Below are 18,688 nucleotides of genomic sequence, written 5' to 3' on the forward strand. Positions count from 1 at the left end.
AGTCCGCACAGGTCACACTCTCCAGTGCTTTCCAGTTGGTGTGTAGGTCCAGAGAGACACATATAGATAGGTATCTATAGATAGGACATAGGTACAGGTCCTGAAGCAGGAGTTTTAGATAACCCTTAAGGGTGGTATTTGTCCATACGGCCTTTACTCATGTGAGCAGTTCTGTTTGGAACTTTTTGTGTATGGCTGCAAAGACTCAGACCTGCAGGACAGAGCCCAGAAACTGCCTGGCTGCAAGTAGGAGTTATTCCAGATGATCATTGCCTGGATTGTTTGGTTTTACTTTAATTTAAAAAATAAGCAAGTTATTTTCTCACCATAAATGCAGTGTAAACCATGGGTCTGTGCAGCTGTTACTTGATGTTTACTTGCTCGCTGTGGGCCTTCTCCCAGAAATGTTGATTTTAAACTTTTTCCACTGTTGTTACTCACTATTGTTGAGTTGACTGACACAGCTTTTACTTATCTACTTATTTATGTTAGCTTTTGTTGAAACATGAAAAAAAAACAAAAAACACAAAACAAACTGTACTGTTCTGATCAACCTACTCTTTTTCCCCTCCTTTAGGAGTGAAATGTCATAGTTAACTTTGCTTTTTTTCCTCCTTCTTTACTTCCCTGTCTCTGCTGTTCTAGTGGATATATGGTCTGTGGGATGCATTATGGGAGAAATGGTTCGCCACAAAATCCTCTTTCCAGGAAGGGACTGTATCCTTGTGCCATTTGCTGCAGCTTCACCTATTATTTGTTCCTCTCCTCCACCCCATTCCTTTTACCATTTAATGACTATACTAGGACTGTAAAGATAGAAGCAAAAAGTTGAATCACAGAGGTATGAGTAAACAAAAATAGTGCACTACTGATATGAACAAAATTGAAAATGAAAAACAGATGCAAAGAATTATTTCAGTCAGACAAGTCACAAGATTTTAAAACCTGTAATCACTCCATTTTATGTAGTCTTTATGTCAGACTAATAAGCGATATAGAAAACAAGCATTATGATTGCAAATTGAATAGCTTTTCTTACTATTCTTCAAAGGAAAAAAACAAAAAGCCAAATAATCCTAACTTGGCCAATCTGGTTCTTGTAAATCTGTTTTTTCTGCTTTTATGTTTTGGAAACAGTGACTTCATAACATTTGTGGTGACATCATAATCTTTTGCTTGCTAATGCATCATGGATTTGGATTTGTCTCAATGCTGTATGGGCTCAGAGTTGGGCCAATACAGCTTCTTTTTTTTCTTTAAAACAAAATGAAGAGTTTGACTCGTCTCATTTAAGGCAGCCATTTATTTGGTGTGGTTTCCAAATTGGCCTGAAATCAGATTCCCTTGATTTTAAAATGGACTTTCCTTTACTTGCATGAGGTCTGTGTCATTAATTAAACTGTATTTCCCTCCCATCTTGTTCTTTCCATCTTGGGTGATATTATTTTTACCACTTCCAAGGTGGTGAAAGCAATATTAGAAAATGAAAACAAAAGAGGGGGTGTCTACTTTGTCTTCAGTCTATCACAGGCTAAAACAGAAGACCTACCTACTCATGATGGCTGAGAAGTAGGGTGTGTTTCACCCATCAGAATAAAAAGCAGCAACATAACATTTCCCACGTTCAGAATCGAAAAGGCAGGCTGGCAGAAAGACAACTGCTGGCTTTTATAGACATGTGGTCATGGAAGTAACTTTCTCTTTTTTTTCCTTGCCCTCAAGTGACTCCTGTAGCATTCGTCAGAGTTAGGTCTTGCCTGTCCCAGTTTTCACAGCTCTGTGGACTTTCCATGAAAATGGAGCTCTGCCCTGTAGCCAGGTGAAGATGCACTGTTATTTTACCAACAGGTAGATGGGGAAACCTCAGGTACCCCCTGTTTGCTGAGGAGGAAGCAGCAGCATTGTGCTGCCTTCCAGTTTTACAGGAACAGAGACTGGAAACATATCAGATGCTAAACCCAACAATGAAATAAGAATATTATTTTTTATTATTAGTGGAAAAAGAATGGTGGTTTTTATTACCAGCGGAATAAGAATTGCATGGTTTATTATTAGTAGTAAATGGCTTTGAGATGTCAGTGCAGACGTGCTGAGCTTTTCCTGCAACACATTGGACAGGCTGCAGATCCACCTTCTGCTGTCCCCTGTGTGTGCAGAGCCGCTCCCACCGCTCATGAGACACGTAATTCAGTAATAACACCACCTCAGAAACACCATTGTAACTCTTCCTCCAAATAGCCTGCACTTTTTTTTTAATATTTTTAATGTACAAAGGAAAACTAAACTGTGTTCAGCTGTAAACACTGACCATAGTTCCATTTAATCTATTTGGAGAGAAGTCAAAGGTTTTAGTTGAAAACAGAAAAAAAAAGCTATTTCCCTGTAAAGTCATAGCACCATGAATAATGGGTTTGCTCTGCTTGTTTAACAACAAATGATATTTAAGAGTCGTGCTCTTCTGCCCATTTCCAGGGGAAAAGAAAAAAGAAAAAAGAAAGAAAAAAAAAAAAGCTATGTAATTTGGACAACGTAACTTTAAAAAAAAAATCATTCAAACTTTCTTCGTTCTTGTCTGGCTGTAACAAAACTCTTTTACAACAGTGTCTTATTCAGGGATAGCAGAGCAGCAGAGTATTTTTAAAACACCTTTTAACATTTCCATGTCAGTTAAAAAGAATAGCCAAATTTTTGAACAGATGAAGAGAACATCGTGTAAATTGTGGTATAGTCCTACTTCTTAAATCATTGGAAATCCCATACCCTGAAATGCAGTGTGTGGGGGCTGAGTTACAACTGCTACCACATTTTAGTGGTGGGTTTGTTTAGGTGATTTGGAAGTTATTTAAAAAACAAATCCGAACATCCATTTCCAAGTCAGTACTTTTTGTTAACCGTTTTGACCCAGTGAATAAGAGTTTTTGGTGTTAGAAAGACTGGTTTGTGAATGGGTCCATATGATTTTCCCTCTCTTTGTGGTGGTTGATTGCCAGATGTAGTTTGCCTCCTAGATCCAGGAAGGGCTGGTGAAGTATTTATGCAGCTGCAGGTGAACTTCACAGAATGACGTTACAATAAAGCTTCCCTTGGGATACGTAAGGCCCTCCAGCAGTGGGTTTTCCAGTTGAAAGAGGCAAGTCTGTTTAGAAACTAAAAAATTCCCTTCTTTTTAATTATTCAGAAGAATGTCTACTGTGTGCACTCGCTATCAACATAAGGAACTTACTCATTTCTATCCTGGAGTAGGAACATTCATGTATGGCACAGTATATAACTAAGAAAAATTTCACAGCTGCAGCAAAGTTCTAAGGAAATAAAAACTTGAGAAAGTTAATCTTAGCTAAACCATTGTACTGAGTTGCTGCTGGCTTTAAATGCAATTTCATTTTTAATGTCCTCATGGAAATTAAAACATGGAGACGATTAATTTCAGACCATTCCAGCTACCTAAATAAGAATGTCTCTCTAAGTTACTGTAGGAAGACTCCAAAATCTGTGTAGACTACAGGCAGTAGGACATGATAATTGTCCCAGATAGAATACATTTAAGTTAGGCATTTTTCAAAAAAATGTGTTGTTTCTCAACTTTATTAAAATGTTCTCTGAACACATTTGGTTAACTGCTGATTTCATTAGCAAAAAGCTGAACAGTACCTGAGAATGAATATTGCTGCAGTGTTGCATCTGACTGACCTAGTAGGACACTTAAGATGCAGCAGGACTGGTCCATCCAAGTGCGGTCGTTTTTCCAGGACCCAGCTGGTTTTGAGAAAAACGAAACCACCCTCCACCCTCCTGGAGTGTACTGGATAGAAACTGCACCACAGATACCTTTGTTCCTTGTTGCTCACCTCAGGCAGACATTTCAGCAGACCATCAGGGAGACTTCTTTGTCAGAAGTCAGATAGTCATGAGAAAAAAAAAATCACTTTTCGATCAGGTTCCAGGTAGATTTACAGACCAATGTATTCCTGGCAAATTCTGGTAACTGTTTGTAGTCCATTTCTGAGCTTCTCACTCAGCATTTCCTCGACGCTTACTCCACCCTTGTCTCGGTTAAATCAGGAAAAGCATGAACAGAAAAAACTGGCAAATTCTTGGATACCATTGGAAATATTTCAGAAAAACTCCAGGTTTTTCCCCAAAGCTCTGTTCAGATCTAGCTAATAATGTCTTCAAAATCTCGTAAGATTTCAGTTTAAGGATTGGAAATGTATTTCCGTGTGTGTTTGTTTTTCAAGAGAAGGGAAAACTTAAGGAAAAGCTTAAAATGGCCTGAAGGTTTTCAAGTGAGAAAGATTTATTAAGATCTGAGCTGCTCAGGTCACAGTGATATCCCACAGGCACCTATGACTTAGTAGGAAAATAAAGCAATTTAAGAGCATTTATTTTCAGTAGAGGGGAAGTACGTAAAGGATGGTAGTTTAGCAAATTCACATGTAAATCCTTCAAAAGATCAAAGGGGAGATAGTGATTTGGCCATAGAAATATATCTTGATAACAGCCAAGCATCTTAAGTTTGGCTAGGCCTGGATTACAGCGGTGAATATGGAAAATTTAAGTATTCTATCACAAACATTATAGCTTAGCTAGTGGCTTAAACTCTAAGGGAGTAAAAAGACAAAATACCATTAAGATAGCAAGAGAGGGAAAAAAAAAATTCTGTGTGGCTATGAACATCCAAAATGGGTCATGAAGAGAAGTGAGTATTAACAGGTGAAGTTAATGTTCTCTGAACAGTTTAGACTTTGTTTACTACCTGAATACCGTGGCCAGATATTAAAAAATTCCTTTGTCTGCCATCTGTCTTTGAGAATGGTGGGATTAAGAAACGCTCTCTGACATAGGGAATATTGTATTTTACTCTCCCAGAAACTTATATGAAAAAACCCAACATGCTTGCCATAGGGGAGAAAACTTTGAATCAAGAAATTATTTTAGGAAAAGATGTTGCCTTCCACAACTCAATAGCAGAATTTCTCTTTGCATTTGAAATATAATCTGCATTTATTAGTGAGTATAACCCTAGTGTTTTGGGTGCATCTTGGGGGTTTTCTTAAACTTTGGTACAATGAAACATCTGCAGTGAGTTGTTTTTTGTCTCTCCAGGCTGGTTCAGCTGGTGGGTGTCAGCCTGCTGCTTGTCTGTCAGTGACGACTTCGGCTAAGTTTGAACTTTGTTCAGCTGCATGATTCCTCCCCAAGTATATGGTGTTTGGTGTAAGACTCAAGATTTTTCTGAGAATATAGCAAGAGTTTTTGGTTTTTTTTTTACTTTTCCCACCCTCTTCCTTTCTCGGCCATTAATCAGCTTTTGCTTAGTGGCAAATGTACTAATTTGAGCTGAGTTTCACTGGTACAGTGGAACGGAGAATTTAGAGCTTGTAGACAAAACGGATATTAATGAAGCATCTTTTGTCAAGAGCGGATAGGTATTTGGTCAGGATCAAAGTAGAGGACTGGAACACACTCAAAATCACATATAATTTGTCAAATTTGTTAAATGGTATGCTAATCTGTTTGTATTGTAGCAGGAGAGGTTACCTGTGGGATTCCTGCTAGAAAAGGTAAAATAAGTGTACTCAAATACTCTTTGAGACCTGAGGTACTTCCAAGTCAAAATTGAAATTAAGCTAAAAAGAGGGTCTGAAGCTAGTGACTGCAAGATCTGCAGAACACATTTTAAATGTTACTGTCTGTTAGATGTAATGTAGTGCATTTCACATCTCTTGGCCAGAGTCTCCGTAGGTCTCTCTTACTGCAATGATTTTTTTATATTCAAAAGAAAATTGGGGACAGGGAAGGGCATGAGTTGTGCCTCCACCAGTTCCTGAACCTGCATCTCAAGATTCCCATGGCCTTGTCTTACACATGCCTCTCTTAAAATCCTGTGACATCCCTTCTAATCCGTCTGCAAGCTCTGCTGTGTTCCCAAGGGAAAAAAATAGCTTTTCGGTGCTTGTTTGGCATTGTGACCAAGAGCCAAACTGAGGAAGAACGCAGATCTGGATGAGATTCTTAGCTCCTAATGCATTTTTCCAGGTGGACCAGGGTCTGACACCTGCTTGTCTACTGCAGATAAATTCTGTCTATGATCAATAAGGTGAGCATCTGCTAGTCCGAATCCCAGAGAGCAATGGCTCTTGAATAAGATTTTTGTCCTTCAGCCAGTTGCCCTGCTCAACTGTGTCATAAGAAGGTACAATGTGTATCAGTTTGGAACTCACAGAAAGTTTTAGTGGTTTTAATTTTTTTAAAATATAATAATAATAATCAGACGTTCCGGAACACTATTACTGTTACTGAGAAATATTAATTAATGTTTTAATAACATCATGTGGAATGTGGTGTTACAAAATAGAAAGAAAAAACTTTCTCAGGAAATCTTAATGGATTGAGGTGACACTATGCTGAGCACTTGTTAAAACATGTTGAAATCCATGCATGTAATAAATACAAGCATGAAGGGAAGGTTTTTGGTATCTCAGCAAGGTCCTGAGACTGGTATGTCATAAAACTGGGAGCTTGCCATGGTTTAGACAGAATTGAGGAAGGGAAGGGTTTGATGAGTTTTGGGGTTTTTAAAATTTTTTGAAGTGTTTGAGCTATCTTCACAGTTGCCATTAGGAGTGTTCTGCATCACAAACTTGCCTTGGCATTGGCAGCCTGAAGCTTGTACCTGTGCTCTCTGGAGCTTGTGGGAAAACAAAAAAAACCAGCTTCATCTGTGTATTACCGAGAATTACCAAGTATTTTTATAAAGCATGTCCCTTTTTTATTGCACAGAAATAACAGGAAAAACCTGTACAAACAAGATACAGTGTCCAATACAGAGTGCTGTATTTTTCTTCCTGGAAATTCAAGTAAGGGCCCTAGAAATGGTTCTTGAGAGCAAACCTCAGTGCAGATCTGCAGGAGTACTCAGCAACAGAGCTGGAGGTAACAGGAGAAGCCACCCAGCAAGGTGTCTGTTCACTTTAGAGGGATTTGGAGAGAGGAGTTTTCTGTGTTGTGACAGATGTGCTCAGTCACCTTGAAGTTTTTCTGGAGTTCACACATCACTCATTGGGGAATAGCATCGTGTGCCAAATGTTTTGGCCTACAGTTAGACAAATAAAATCAGGTATCGTGATTTGATTCCTATATATGTCTGTCACAGTCTTCTTAAGTCAGTTTTGAGGACATGATCATCTCTTTTCAGCTTGCAGAGGGGTGATTTCTGCAGCGCTAAAATAGGAGCTGTTGCAAGCGTGAACATGTGGCATTCTCACAGATGCTCCGGGCAGAGAGAGAGGGTGAAGGAAGTGTGAACTAGCCTATGAGGTTGGGAAAGATGGCAAAGCTCATGATTTTCAGTGAATGCAAACTGGACCTGACTGTGTGCAGGTCTGAAAAGCCACCTCAGGAGGTGTTTTAGCCAGGGCAGTTGCAGATTTTCTTTCTGTGCTGCCTGTTATCATGTTTTGTCAGGTCCCAGAGAACCTGCAGTTTGGCAGGAGGAGAATGCAGGGCCATTATGGAGGAATGAGGAAGGAAACATGAACATCTGTGTTTCAGAGCAGCTCTGTGCAGTAATCTCATTTGTAGAGATTTTGAACAAATAAAAAATTACCAACTTTAAATAATCAAGAGTACAGTAGTCTAATGGAGAGGGTGCTTCTCATCAAGTGCCACCCAAATCTCAGCAGTTTCACTTCAGAGAGTCATGAAAAGTTGTGGGTTTCATTCATGAACACTCAGTTTCCTGTGATCCTAAAACATCAAGGCAAACAGCTGCTAAACTGAGTTTTACGTAGAGTCAATGCAGAGGTCTCTGTAGCTCTAAGTCAGCCTGCATTTGATGGAAGCTTAGGAGTGTTCCATGTGTTGGTGGAGCATTGCTGGTCTTTGTGAATATCTAGTATTTGGAAAAAAACTTGAACCAAATGGGAATTTTTCAGTGCTTTGGAGTTGAGTGTAGGTGTTCTGAGATGGTTGTTTGTTTGCTATTTCTGATGCTTGTAAGACTGCAATTACTAAGACTACATCTGAATTTATGTTGGACTAAATGAAACTAAGGATTAAGGCTTAGGTCTCTGCACTGCAGTCCCCTGTGGAGCTTGGCGCAAGCCTCAGTGCCTTAACTGGGGCTTCTGACAGCTGCTGTATATGTTTGAGACTCCTACCCTCCAACTAACTACTTTTCTTAAACACACAGTGGAACTCAGGGTTCAAATTTGATTTATTCCTAATTGTCCTGGGAGAAGAAATAGAGGCAGCAGTCAAAAAGGCACAGGTTTTTTTTCTCTTTGGATGTTGGTTATTTTTAGGTGTTCGTGTTTGCTGCTTCTGATTTGTAAATTTTCAAAGAGCTTCCTTCTCAAAACCTCAGGAGTAGAGAACAATCGTCCCTGCTTTACAGGGTTTGAAGTTTAGTAAGTCACTAGTTCAACTTCTGTGTGTGTGCTCTTGAGCACAGCACAGAGCTGTACTGTCAGAAGGCAGCCTCTGAAAATAAAAAGGGATTAACACATGAACAAACAACTGCTTGCTCTATCTTTTCCTGTTATCTTGCATGCCATTTAGCTTGTGATGAAAGCAGCAATAATTTGCATCTCTAGGTTTGCTTATTGCTTCCAAAGAAGTAGCCATTTATTTATTTGTTTATTGTTTTATTTATTGTGTAGTGATGAAACTTTTCATATGCTAAATAAGGCAACAGGAGACCTTAGACTCGGGCATGTAAAGATTTCCGCGGATAGGACATTTGCCTTCAAAGTCAAATCCACTTCAAACTGTTGCTCAGTATGAAATAATGAGAGTAAATTTAACCAAGCAGCATGATGCTTTCATTTTTTTTCCCCCACAGTTTCTGGCCCTGAGAGGCCAGTCTGTCCCTTTTCTTGCTTCCGTGCCCTATGGCTTGTCATAGAGCAAGGACAGCAGAGGTAATGTGGTTTCATGGTATTTGTATGGGGGAAAACGCCACCTTAATCCTGTAGTGGGTAGAAGGAACCTGACTTTCATCTTGTGTTTCAGTGTAAATTTTGGTTAACTTTGACCCAGCTGAATTGCTCTTTCCCTGTACAAGGTAAACAGTCCCCCAGTTTGCTCTGAATTTCAATGCAGAAGGTACAGCTTACTGCTTTTGCAACTCAGCTGTCCTATGGAGAAATCACCATTTGCTATCATGGTGAATGGAAATCTTATGAGATTCTTTAGACCCCTGTTATGGATGGGAGGCTTCACTGGGGTTCAATGGAAATGAGCAGGGGGCTCTAAAGCAAGCGTTATTGGGGTCAAATGAGCTCAACAAATGCTATTCATACCCCTGAATAAGAGGTGGATATGGCTTCATAAGGACCCACGTTTCTTTTGTGGCTTCTGGCAGTTCAGCTTGTGAAAATATGCATGGATATCTGGGAGCTGCAGGGATAAAGGAAAAGCAATTTGCATATCCTCATTGAATACAGAGACTAGCGTTCATTTACAGTACAAAGCAGTATAAACCTAGGTAATGGATGCAAATGAAAACTTTAAAAAGATAAAATTAATTGGTAAATTTTAATTACAAAGTTGTATTATGACACAGTAGCCAACTGTGGGTTTCACGGTTTTCTCTGTTTAATAGCATTGTCTTTCATCCACACTGGGGTAAAGAAAACTGTTGGAGTCGTTTTTGCTCAGACCTGCTATGTTGTGAAACTTGTGCACTCAAGCAGAGAAGCACCTGCAGAGAGCAAAAGGCAGAGCTGTGCCTGTGATGTGGGCTGCAGCCTCTGTGCTATGGCATGATCGGATAAGTCTTCTCATTTATTTGTTGTTCTGTTCCTGTTTTCTTGTTTACCTTCATTTCATTTTTGTTTTCAGTTGACATGTGGTCAGTAGGGTGCATCATGGGAGAAATGATTAAAGGTGCTGTGTTGTTTCCTGGCACTGATCGTATCCTTCCTAGCAGCCACTTTGGCCTCAGTAGGTATTTCCAACCCTTTTCCCTCCAGCCCCTTCCCACCAGACTAGTGCTGACATACATTTGTACTGGACCTAAAGAGCTGGCTTAAATCCCACTGCAAAATCCTTGCAAGCCAAAATGTCAATAAACCATTAGTGCCTCTCAGTAAAAGCCTGCTGGCTTAAAAAACGTGGAAACTGCAGCGACTGTAGTGTGAGGAGATGGAAAACAACGTCCTGCGTGGTTCATTGGAATTGCTTTCTGCAGCCAGTGACCACTTGGTTTAAGTTTCATTGTTATACATGTCTCCAATTAATAAATTGGTGGGAGGGTGGGGTGTTTCATAAACAATGGTGTTTTTAAGTTCAGGTTGTAGCATGGTGAGCAGAAGTCACTGTTTACCTTAGGATGGCATGTGAGAAGTCCTGTGTTTTAGGAAGAATGTACAATTATTTTTGGAAATGCTTATTTCTTTGCTTGTTTGCTCTGCAAGTGGTATTGAAATAGGAAAGTAGGAAATGGCTTCAGATCAGGAATGACTTCTGCTTCCCAAGAATAAAATTGTCACTTAGTTTTGTGGCAGCTTGACTCAGAAGGCTGGGAATTTCCTTGGAAACTGTTGTTATGAACTTCAGTTTGTCATTTTTTTTTAAGTACATGTAGCTATTATGTGAAAGCACAATGTATTTTAGACATCAACAGGAAGCGATTTATAGGTAAATGCATTAAATCAGTGGACATGTGGTCCAAGCAGACATTTTCCTTAGGGACCAATTTGTACATTTTTGTTAGAAGCAATTTTGTATTCAGGACTGAGGCAACCATAATTTTTACTTTATTTGATGTTTTATTAAAGCTTTGGTATATACTCTATTACTTATCAGATTGTGAAAGTAGTTCATTCTTGTGCACAACAGCAACTAAGCTCCATGAGTGCTTGGTCTAACTCCAGTGATGTCTGGGCCAGAGGATTACACAAATGAGTAATGGAGGTGACCTGTGTACAAGTTTTTCTTCTAATTTAAACCCGTACTTAGACGACATAGGAGTTTCCAGACATTATTCATTGTATGGAACTTTATCTGAACATATGTGCATGTACACTTAGGGGTGTGTGTACATATTTATTCCTTGCAGCACTTTCTTTTGCCTCATTCACACTTCAAAGGTGTCAATATTTTTATTAGAATGTGGAAAAAGTAATATATGGAGAGCATGAAATAAATTAAAGTAGATCATGGTAGCATTAATATTTTCACAGCCTTGTCTAGTAAGATTTTTATTTGTGTTTGTCCACAATATTGGATATGATATATATGCATGCTGAAATGAATGCTGAAAGTCTCATGAGTTTTTGTGTGAACTTGAGCACGTTCCATCTGCATGTGTGAAAGTAAATCCCTTCTATGTGCTAATGTCACTCATTAGCACGTATGTGTGCTCCATGAAGTTTTGGCCCAGGCAGTGCTCGTGTTTTCTGCAAATGTGAAGTGAGAAATTTAAGTGTGGGGGTTAAGCGTAGTTCAGTGTTGTAGGCTGAAGTGTTTTGATGTTAATAGACTTCCGTTTTGTGAGATACCTTTTAAAGAAATCCCCAGATAAGTACAAAAATAGTTGAATATGTCCTATATAGCGCTGGTTTCTTTGACACAGCTGCATACTTGTTAAAAAGAAATAATGCCAAGCCTCTATAGTTAAACCATTATGTGCTGCTTTTTTCCGCAATAACCCCACAGAAACTGGCATTACCGGCTGCTGATTTGTTCAGGATCGTTCTGTACTTGAGTTCACGTTCTTCATTCGTATTTATAATGTGTTGCTAAATTTCCACTAAATTTTATGTACTGCTCTGCTTTGCTTTTCTTCTGCTGCTCCATAAGTGTCTGTTCAATGAGCAGAGAGCAATGTCATTGCTTTGTCCTCCTCAATGCCACCTCTGCTCCAAGTCCATTCCCCCACAGTTCCTGTGCTGCTGAGCAGTCGCGCTTCTCGTTCCTGTGCCCGGCTGTGCAGCCAAAAACTGCTCAGAGAGTCGTACGGGCAGCCCCGGGGTGCTGAGATTGATGACCTCATGCCACCTCCTTCCTTAAATCCAAGTAGGACGTGCTTAGAATTTCTATAAAAAATACTATTTCTTCAGATGTGTGATGGGGCTGGATAGCATACTTTAGGATGTATTCAATTATAGAAAGAGCAAGAGTAATTAGAAATCTGTTTCCTAAATAGAGTAGAAAGAGTGAAAAATTAGTTGACTGGTGGTGTACCAGAATTTATCAGCAATTTCTTACCTTCACAGGCAGTGCTTTATTTCACAACCACACTGTGATCTGAAGAACGTTTAGTACTAAATTGTGTCCATTTTTATGCATAAAGAACTGTGAAAACCAGTTTTGAAGCAGAAAAATTGAATATTCATGAGAAATGCATTGTCATATATATGACTGCAAAATTAACTATTTCCCATTTTCTACCAGTTAAGGAGTATAGATCGTTTACTATTGTTTCTGTTTCCAGGACTAAATGGTCTGTTCAGCTAACTGAAACAACTTCTATAGCAAAGCACAGCCGTCTTACACAGCTGTGGAAAATTCACAAGCAGAAAAATAGGAAATGCATTTGGGTGAGAGTGGAGTGCGTGGCTGGGCTGCAGCTCTGCTTCACTCCTGTGATCCATTGGAATTCAAGGAAACGGCTTGAGTGGAGCTGAGAACAGAATCCAGCTCTGTTCTTTTTTAAACTCCAATTGCAAGTAAATGCTTTGTAGCATCCGAAGTCCCCTGGGTTTTTACTGATCCTTGAAATGTTAATATTTCTCTCCCATTTTTGATGTATGCACATGATGCAGTTACTTGTGAACTGAAGCTCTTTTTTTTTTTAATGCTACATGAAACTTCAAGGTTGGCAGCAGTAGTTCTGCTTACAGAGAAACTCTTATCGTGCAGCTTGGATATACTTGTGCCTCAATCAAGGAGAAAATGGCAACGCGGTTTGTTGTGTTGTCTCAGGATCCATTTGGGAAGCTGACTATACCTGTGAGTTGACTCTTGTTCCATGGCTTCTCAAAATTTTGAGGGAGACTGTTACTCTCACCACTGCATAAGTGATCTGAAGGAGTTAAGAAGATCCCTTAGTCCTCTGAGCTGTGAAAGTAGTAGTTATACATGGATTTATAATTTTTTTTTTCAAACTGCTGAATGCATTTTAGGCAGACAAGGAAGAATGTGCCCTTAAATTCTGTAGCTGGGAACGCTTAGAGAGTGGCAAATACATCAGGTTAGCGTGGTGTCAGCTTTTCTTAGTATAAATGACAGATGGCCAAACAAGCTCTCATGTATAGAGCCTTATTCTACACCTTCAATCGCATTCTGCGTGTTATACGCAGGGTTTGGCGTTCCCACTGCAGTTTTACGGTTCCTCTGGAAGGTATTTAAAAATGCTGATATAGGCAGACCGCCTTCTAGGCTAGGTACATGATCCTTGTGCATCCAGCTGTGCATGTTACAAAGACAGTAGGTCACAAGAGAAGGTTCTAGAAGCCTAGAAACAGCCCAGAGTAGTACCGTAGATACTACAATGATGAGGCAATGTCCACAAGGGAAATGGTAGGAGAAAGTTGGGCGGGGAAAAATTTAATGAAATATAACAAGGGCAAGTGTAGAGTCTTGCATCTGGGCAGGAACAACACCAGGTTCCAGTATAAGTTGGGGAACAACCTGTTGGAAAGCAGTGTAGGGGAAAGGGATCTGGGGGTCCTGGTGGACAGCAGGATGACCATGAGCCAGCACTGTGCCCTTGTGGCCAAGAAGGCCAATGGCATCCTGGGGTGTATTAGAAGGGGGGTGGTTAGGAGGTCGAGAGAGGTTCTCCTTCCCCTCTACTCTGCCCTGGTGAGACCTCATCTGGAATATTGTGTCCAGTTCTGGGCCCCTCAGCTCAAGAAGGACAGGGAACTCCTGGAGAGAGTTCAGCACAGGGCAACAAAGATGATTAAGGGAGTGGAGCATCTGCCTTACAAGGAAAGGCTGAGATCTCTTTAGGTTGGAGAAGAGGAGACCTGAGGGGCAACCTCATTAATGTTTATAAATATGTAAAGATGAGTGTCAGGAGGATGGAGCCAGGCTCTTCTCAGTGACAACCAATGATAGGACAAGGGGCAATGGGTACAAACTGGAACACAGGAAGTTCCACTTGAATATGAGAAGAAACTTCTTCACAGTGAGGGTGACAGAGCACTGGAACAGGCTGCTCAGGGGGGTTGTGGAGTCTCCTTCTCTGGAGACATTCAAAACCTGCCTGGACACATTCCTGTGTAACCTCATCTAGGTGTTTCTGTTCCAGCAGGAGGATTGGACTAGATGATCTTTTGAGGTCCCTTCCAATCCCAAACATACTGTGATTCGTTGATGGGCAAGATTGCAGTCCTGTTCTGCACCATCTGGACTATTCACTAAACATTGATTTGCTTGCTGTTGTGTAAGCAAAGGTGCTCAGCAACTGAATGAAGTGCCAGCTAAAAAAAAGAGGAGTTGAAAATGTTAGTAAAGATGTAAATATAGACAAGCACCCGAAGAGTCAGAGACAGCTACATGACCAACACTGCTGTCTCCCAACTTCCAAGTGGTCAATGGTAATCTTTCCAAGTATTTTTATTTACGTACTACATGTTCTATTGTAGTATATAAATAGCAGTTACTGTTCTTAAAGTTGCAGAATAGTTTATATTGCAGTCTATTTTTTACTAAAGTCACATTCTTCTCAAAGTGATCACCTTAGCACAGAAAACACTCTGTACTTGCTGTCTTGTCAGATGCCAGCGTTTTTGATTTCTCTTGCTTATTTGTTGTAACCTGTGTTAACTTCAGTATGTAAATTACGGGAGTGGAAAAAATAGGTGTCTGCCCCCAGTGCCTCCAATAGTGAAGTTGGTTGATTTGGTTTTTATTAACAGATTTATTTTTTAAAAAGGTCAAATTTTTAAAAAATGAGAGTGGTTGAACCATCAACTTTACAACTGGTGTGACAATTTTCTATTGGGGAGGGAAATACAGAGCTGCTTATGGTAATTATTCTAATTCTGGCAAGTTAGGAGCATCAACAATCTGTATACAAAGCAATGCAGTCAGTTTTCATCAGTGGAACATGCACATTTGAGGAGACAATGATCAGAAAGGTGGTTCCCTTAAGATTTTGAGATGGAAAAGATATGAACTTTCCCTCTGTCTGTTGTGAATCAAAAGCTTTATGTCCTTTTCACTTTTGTTGTGCCTACCTTAGCAAGATCTGACATGTCCTAGTCCTGACCATCTCTGGAAGAAGCACCTTTAGCCAGAAAGAACAAATCCTGTTTGCTGTTAGATTTGCAGCAGATTCCTCCCCCACCCCCTTTCAGAAAAAGAAACATGAACAACTAAACAATTGCAGTAAGTTATTGCCAAAGGTTAAACAGCTGAGCACCAAGTTTCTGACTACTAGAGATGAATGAAGGGGCTTAAGTATAGCTGCATCATAGTATGTTGATATTTATAGTCCAATAGAACTAAAACATCCTGCTGCAAACAGTATCTCTCCTCCTGCAAAACCTTACCTATACATAAGAAAATATAATCCTTTGCTCAAACTAATAAATCCAGGTTAGATCCTGTCTTCTTTCCTAAGTCATACAATATGCTATTGTTTATAGTTGACACATTTTCCTTGATCCTGTTTGGGGCAAGGGACAGCTGAAGTCATTCAAATAGCATTAAAGCAGGCATTTCATCATCTTCCAGAGTTTTGGGTTGTAATTATTTCCAGCTTCCAGTCTGTCCAATATTTGTTTAATTTCAAGGTGCAAAACAGGGGCTTCTGTTAGCAGAAGTTTTTCTTTTAATTTTCTTCACTCAAATCCAGGCTTTTTTTATTTTGCCTGGGAAATGTCTGTTTATGTCAGAGTTATGTGCTCATTAACTGGTAGTACCATTTTTTCAGTTGGTGTGCAAATAACATCTACAGTCACAATCATCCACTGGTTAATGTAACCTGCAGTAGGTTTTGATTCACGTTAGAGCTGTTCTATAGTAACATTTGCTTTCCACAGAATTGCTGAAGTCAATTGATGGCCACCTAGAAAAAGCTGCTTCTCTTTACTTCAATAAGTAGACTTCAGAATTTTTTCAAATATATATATATTTTTTAAATCCATACCATGACAGGGACAAACTCTCATCATCAGGTGCACCACAGATGCATTGCAACCAGTGACTGTATAAAATGTAACAGTGAAATGGAGCTGGACCAGTGTTCAGCAAGAATGCTCTTACATTATTGCATGTTTGCATGTATTGGACCTCAGGGTAAAATGCAGCACTAGTGAAGCCCGGGTGGGTAGAGAAGCAATACTAGAGAGAAAAATGTGTGTCCATCGGACTGCAAAATGTTCTGTCCACACCTGCCCTTGCTGGAATCAGGCGTGAGTTTGCTGTTGCTGTTAGTAGGACAAAGACAGGTCCCAAGTGCCCCATCCTGCCAATTTGTGTGTGTGTGTGTGTGTGTACAGATAAAGAGAAAATGAAAGGATTTTATTTAAGGGTTTGGGCCATATTTGAGCAATTTAAATCAGAATTAATACAGGAAAGAAGCACGAATATCATGCAGTTATTCAAAACAAGTCCCTGAAGTTGCTGAGACATAAAACCTAACATTTTTGCCCTCGATACAAGTCAGAGCTGCGGGAGCTCCAGTGCTGCCCTGCAAATCAAGGCTAGTCAAGGAGAGGAACATGGTGGCCCTGCCAGCTCCCTTGGCTTTGGCTATCATCTTTGCACTGATGTCTCATGAAGATTCTTCCATCTCAAAAACCTTCCAGTCATGCATGGCAATTCCCACTACGTAGGCCCTGTGCGAGGATCTTTTTTTTTTTTACTGTTTTTTTCCCTTACCACACACATCCAGAACATCTTGCAACTTCTTCCCTCTCATCATGTCCAAGGCCCACAACTTTCTGTAATCCTAAAGGTCTCTCTCTTTTTGGCCTCCATTCAGTGCCTGAGATGGATAACCTGCTCTGTACAACCGTAAGCTGCTGACATCTGCTTTGAAGCAAATCCTGTGTTTGTTCCTCCCTATCAAATGTCTTTTCCTCACTCTGCACAGGTCAAGCTTCCAGTAATGGTTTCTAACTTGGCTTTCTCATCCATTTGGCTTCTCTTGCTGTAACTAACAGCACCTGTGTTTGTGTTCTCTGTGCTTCTCTGCAAAGCATTTCCTTTGTATTTTCAAGTGCCTCAGAAGAATCTGCTTCTGAAAGAGCCCAGCCAGCAAACAATGAGGTGTGTTAACTTGAATACAAATTTTAAATGTCAAAACACTTTATTTTCTAATAAAATGTTTAATGAAATATACAGTCTACTCTTTGAGCAGCTATAGCCTTGGCTGACTTTGTTGTTGCAGTTCTTTAGTTTTCTGTTAAGAAAAAGATATTTTCATGGGCAATACAAGACACACAGAACCTGTAAAAAGTTGGGGGGGGGGGACGGGACTCATTCTACATAAATCTTTTATTTAGTTTAAAAAACGAAAGTTGTTCAGAAAAATCTTGACAGACCACTATTTCTAGCAAATTTGCCCAGTTGAAATTAAAACCATTCAAAACATGGTTTCAGCATTCTTAAAGCATACATTTAAATGGTTTTCATAGTGTGATGTAGAGGCGGTCCTGATTTTACAGACGTTTGCTTAATATGTTTTTTAGGCACAGTAAGGCTTGTTCTGAACATGACTGGAAGAGCTATGTAACACCTATCAGATGCCTAATTGTTATCTCAAGAAAACTAAAAAGACCAAAAAAGCCTGTAATACAATTTCTTTTTAAGCACTAGAGCCTGTTTCTTGTTAGTCAGTAACAGTTTAGCAATACAACTCTCACATTTGCAGTTAAAGAAAAACATCCGTCTATACCTGAGGAATCATTTGTCTATAGAAAATGAATACCCGTGCATTCTTACAAAACCAAATTGCTCCATGGGGGTTGCTGGTTGGGTGGGTTTAGCAAAATTAGCACCAATTAAGTTATTGGAGAGAGTGAACATAGAAGCGTGAAGCAGATGAGTTGAAGGTGACTCCTGTCCCGGGCAGAACTCTGAGCCGCTGGGTCTCGCTCTCCACAGCCTGTACGTAGAACACGTTGTTGTTCCTGCTGTGCCTGTGGAGCCAAGGTGACTGAGGCAATTACCTGTGTGTCAGAAGAAGGGAGCACAAGCCACTGGATTGCAGGTTAAAAATAAAAATGGTAACAAGTATTTACCGAAAGAGAGGAAGCTGTGTGTCTTCCCATGGTGGTTTGAGGATTGCACAGTGCCCTCTAGTAAGTGTGAAAGAGAGTTTTGCTCTTTGCACGCTGTAGAACCCAAAGGCATGAAAAAAGATGGTGACTGCAAAGATGTTACAAAGGCAGTTAAACACCTCTGAGGATTCCCAGAGAACACCCAAAGAGAAATGTCAGGACACTACAATGGGGTTTGAGTTTTGTTTTCCTTAACTACTGATGTTCAGATATTGATCAGTGGAACAAAGTTATTGAGCAGTTGGGAACACCCTGTCCAGAATTCATGAAGAAGCTGCAGCCGACGGTACGGAACTACGTTGAGAACAGACCCAAGTATGCTGGCCTCACTTTTCCCAAACTTTTTCCAGACTCTCTCTTCCCAGCCGACTCAGAACACAACAAACTCAAAGGTATGTCTGACAATGGGATGTGGTTCACGTGCCAACAGCTACGGTGCA

General features: G+C 40.0%; 1 protein-coding gene across 23 annotated transcripts in view; it reads left to right on the plus strand.

Moving 5' to 3' along the window:
• Positions 1-18,688, plus strand: part of MAPK10 (mitogen-activated protein kinase 10) — a 167,377-nt gene that overhangs the window by 116,484 nt on the left and 32,205 nt on the right. For 18 of the 23 annotated variants that reach the window (XM_021289241.2, XM_065061827.1, XM_065061833.1 and 15 more), the window contains 2 exons: positions 646-717; positions 18,458-18,640. In XM_021289241.2, the coding sequence (XP_021144916.1) occupies positions 646-717; positions 18,458-18,640 (255 nt within the window). Of the gene's footprint in view, positions 1-645; positions 718-9,846; positions 9,919-18,457; positions 18,641-18,688 lie in introns of all 23 variants that reach the window. The other 5 variants (XM_065061832.1, XM_065061824.1, XM_065061831.1 and 2 more) reach the window with 1 other exon arrangement.

The sequence above is a fragment of the Columba livia genome, chromosome 4 (assembly GCF_036013475.1).
Source record: "Columba livia isolate bColLiv1 breed racing homer chromosome 4, bColLiv1.pat.W.v2, whole genome shotgun sequence".
In the NCBI taxonomy this organism is placed as follows: domain Eukaryota; kingdom Metazoa; phylum Chordata; class Aves; order Columbiformes; family Columbidae; genus Columba; species Columba livia.